At 36.0% G+C, this 4092-nt stretch overlaps 1 protein-coding gene across 1 annotated transcript; it reads left to right on the top strand.

The window, feature by feature from the left end:
- The first annotated feature begins 1488 nt into the window (after positions 1–1488).
- LOC133043397 (large ribosomal subunit protein uL22-like) lies at positions 1489–2077 on the top strand. The gene has a single exon (XM_061124193.1). It carries the CDS (start codon positions 1499–1501, stop codon positions 2075–2077), a length of 579 nt encoding a protein of 192 aa, XP_060980176.1. The 5' UTR covers positions 1489–1498.
- Positions 2078–4092: the final 2015 nt, after the last annotated feature.

The following is a 4092-nucleotide window of genomic DNA, read 5'->3' as shown; positions in this document are numbered from 1 at the left end:
ATCCTTCTGAAGGTATTCCAAAAAACTGCAGAGGAAGAAACACTTTCAAACTCATTATATGAAGCCATCATAGCCTGATACCACAACCAGACAAAGATATCACAAAAAGAGAATTATACGGCAATATCACTGATGAACATAGATGCAAAAATCCTCAACACATACCAGCAAACCAAATCCAACAATACAATTAAAGTATTGTATACCATGATCAAGTAGAATTTATTCCAGTGATGCAAAATTTTTTTAATATTTACAAAATCAATGTAACATACCACATCAACAGATTTGAGGAAAAAAGCTATACGATCATCTCAGTAGATGCAGAAAAGTTTTTCATAAGGTTCAACATCCATTTATGATAAAAACTCCAGAAAGTAGACATAGAGGGTATATACCTCAAAATTAATAAAGGCCACATATGTCAAAACCACAGCTAACATATTCAAAAATGAAAGGTTGAAAGCATTTCCTCTAAGATCAGGAACAATGCCCACCTTTTATTCACCACTTTCATTCAACAGTTTTGGAAGTCCTAGCCACAGCAATCAGAAAAAAAAGAAATAAAAGTAACCCAGACTGGAAAGGAAGAAGTAAAACTGCCATTGTTTGCAGATTACATGATACTATACATAGAAAATCCTAAAGACAACACCAGAAGGCTATTGGAGCTCATCAACAAATTTTGTAAAGTTATGAGATACAAAACTAATATACATACTAATATACATAAATCTGTTGTATTTCTATAGACTAACAATGAACTATCAGGAAAGAATTAACAAAGTAGTCTCATTTACCATCCCATCAAAAGGAATAAAATAGCTAGTCACAAACCTACTTAAAGAGGTAAAAGACCGATACTCAGGAAACTATGAGACACTGATAACAGAAACTGAACACAACACAAACAGCTGGGAAGATAGACCATGTTCTTCAATGGGAATAATTAATACTGTTAAAAATGGCCATGTTATCCAAGGCCATCTACAGACTCAGTGCAATCCCCGTCAAAATATTAAACCAACAGTTTTTTTTTTTTTTTTACAAAACTAATTTTGAAATTTGTACAAAAACACAAAACCTTGAGTAGCCAAAGCGATCTTGATTGAGAAAGGACAGAGTTGGAGGTGTCACGCTCCTTGACTTTAGACTATACTGTAATGCTACAGCACAAAATAGTATAGCGTTAGCAGAAACACATACACGTCAATCACTGTAACAGAACAGAGCGCCCAGAAATAAACCCATGCTCTTAGGGTCGATTAATCTATGACATAGGAGGCAAGAACATACAGTAGAGAAAAGACGATCTCTTCAATAAGTGGTGCTGGGAAAATTGGCCATCTATATGTAAAAGAACGAAGCTAAAACATTTCCTAACACCATACACCACAAATAAACCCAAAATGATTTAAAAACTTAAATGTAAGACCAGATACTATTATAAAACTGGTAGAGGGCTTTTCCGGTAAGCGGCCTGAGCTGACCCCTAAAAATGGTGCGCTATTCACTCGACCCAGAAAATCCCACAAAATCATGCAAATCAAGAGGTTCAAATGTTCCTGTTCACTTTAAGAACACTCGTGAGACTGCCCAGGCCATAAAGGGCATGCATATCCGAAAAGCCACCAAGTATCTGAAGGATGTCACTTTAAAGAAGCAGTGTGAGCCATTCCGTCGTTACAATGGTGGAGTTGGTAGGTGTGCACAGGCCAAACAGTGGGGCTGGACGCAGGGTCGGTGGCCCAAAAAGAGTGCTGAATTTTTACTACACATGCTCAAAAATGCAGAGAGTAATGCTGAACTTAAGGGCTTAGATGCAGATTCTCTGGTCATTGAGCACATCCAAGTGAACAAAGCCCCCAAGATGCGACGCAGGACTTACAGAGCTCACGGTCGGATCAACCCCTACGTGAGCTCTCCCTGCCACATTGAGATGATCCTGGCTGAAAAAGAACAGATTGTTCCTAAACCAGAAGAGGAGGTTGCACAGAAGAAAAAGATCCCAGAAGAAACTGAAGAAACAAAAAATTATGGCCCGGGAATAAATGCGGCAGAAAATAAATGCAAATAAAAGTAAAAGTGTTGGTTGTCTTAATTAGTAAATGTATTTCAAGTGTTAACCACACACACACACACACACACACACACAAAAACCTCTTAGAGGAAAACATAGGTAGGACACCTTTTGACACAAATCGCAGCAATATCTTTTTGGTTCCACCTCCTAGAGTAATGAAAATAAAAACAAAAATAAGCAATCAGGACCCAATAAACCTAAGAGATTTTTAAAAATATTTATTTGGCCGCACTGGGTCACACTTGCTGCTTGTACAGTCTTCATTGCTGCATGTGAGATTTGCAGCATGTGGGATCTAGTTCCCTAATTAGGGATTGAAACACAGGCCCCTGTGGTGGGAGCACAGAGTCTTAGTCAGTGGACAACCAGGGGTGTCCCAAACCTAAAACCTTTTTGCAAAGGAAACTGTAAACAAAATGAAAAGACAACCTACAGAATGGGAGAATATATTTGCAAACAATGTGACCAACAAAGGAGTAATCTCCAAAATATACAAACAGCTTATGCAGTTCAATATCAAAAAACAAAAAACCTAATCAAAAAATAGGCAGAAGATCTAAACAGGTATTTCTCCAAAGAAGACATATAGATGGCCAAAAGGCACATGAAAAGATGCTCGACACTGCTAATTATTAGAGACATGCAAATCAAAACTGCAATGAGGTATCACCTCACACCAGTCAGAATGACCATCATCAAAGTCTACAAATAATAAATGCTGGAGAGGGTTTAGAGAAATGGAAACCCTTAGACACTCTTAGTGGGAATGTAAATTGGTACAACCACTATGGAGAACAGCATGGAGGTTCCTTAAAACACTAAACATAGAGCTACCTTATGATCCAGGAATCCCACTCCTGGGCATATATCTGAATAAAACCATAATTTGAAAAGATACACACACCCCAATTTGCACTGTAGCACTATTTAGCCAAGACATGGAAATAGCCTAAATGTCCATCCATGGAATGGACATCCAGAGTAATGAATAAAGAAGATGTGATATACAAGGGATTATTACTCAGCCATAAAATAGATTGAAATAATGCCATTTGCAGCAACATGGATATACCTAGAGATTATCATACTAAGTAAGTCAGACAGAAACAGAGAAAGACAAATATGATAAATATCACTCACATGTGGAATCTAAAAAGATGATACAAATGAACTTATTTACAAAAGAGAAAGAGACTCATGGACTTCAAAAACAAGCTTGTGGTTACCAAAGACAAAAGATGGGGGTAAAGATAAATTAGGGCTTTGGAACTAACACATACACACCACTTCATATAAAATAGGAAATCAACAATGACCTACTGTATAGCATAGGCAGTTCTACTCAATAATTTGCAACAATTTATATGTGAAAAATAAACTAAAAAAAGAATGGATATACGTATTCATTTAACTGAATCACCTTGCTGTACATAACTGAAACTAACAACACTGTAAATCAACTCTAACATAAAAATTAAATTTAAAAAACCTCAGAATAAATCTCACCAAGAAGGTGAAAGACATACGCTGACAACTATAAAAACATGAATAAAGGAAACTGAAGATGATTCAAAGAAATAGAAAGATGTCCCATGCTCTTAGACTGAAAGAATTGATATTATTAAAATGGCCATAGCACTCATAGTACTTAAAGTACTATGGATTTAATGTAATCCCTATCAAAATTACCCATGGCATTTTTTTTACAGAACTACAGCAAATAACCCAAAAATTTATATGAAAATATAGAAGATCAGAATTGCCAAAACAATCCTGAGGAAAAAGAACAAAGGAGAAGGCATAGCCCTCCCTGACTTCAGACTATACTACAAAGCTACAGTAATCAAAATAGCATGGTATTGGCACAAAAACAGACATATGGGTTAATGAAATAAAAATCCCAGAAGTAAACCCATACACCTATGGACAATTAATCTTCAATAAAGGAGGCAAGAAAAAAAATAAATAAAATTGTAAGAAAATTTAAAAAAAAATAAATAAAGGAGGCA

The sequence above is a fragment of the Dama dama genome, chromosome 3, assembly GCF_033118175.1.
Source record: "Dama dama isolate Ldn47 chromosome 3, ASM3311817v1, whole genome shotgun sequence".
Classification (NCBI taxonomy): Eukaryota; Metazoa; Chordata; class Mammalia; order Artiodactyla; family Cervidae; genus Dama; species Dama dama.
The sequence above is the reverse complement of the archived record's forward strand: the minus strand, read 5'-3'. Positions and strand labels throughout refer to the sequence as shown.

Coding starts and splice junctions, on each gene's coding strand:
- LOC133043397 (XM_061124193.1), top strand. CDS start 1,499: ATGGTGCGCTATTCACTCGACCCAGAAAATCCCACAAAATCATGCAAA.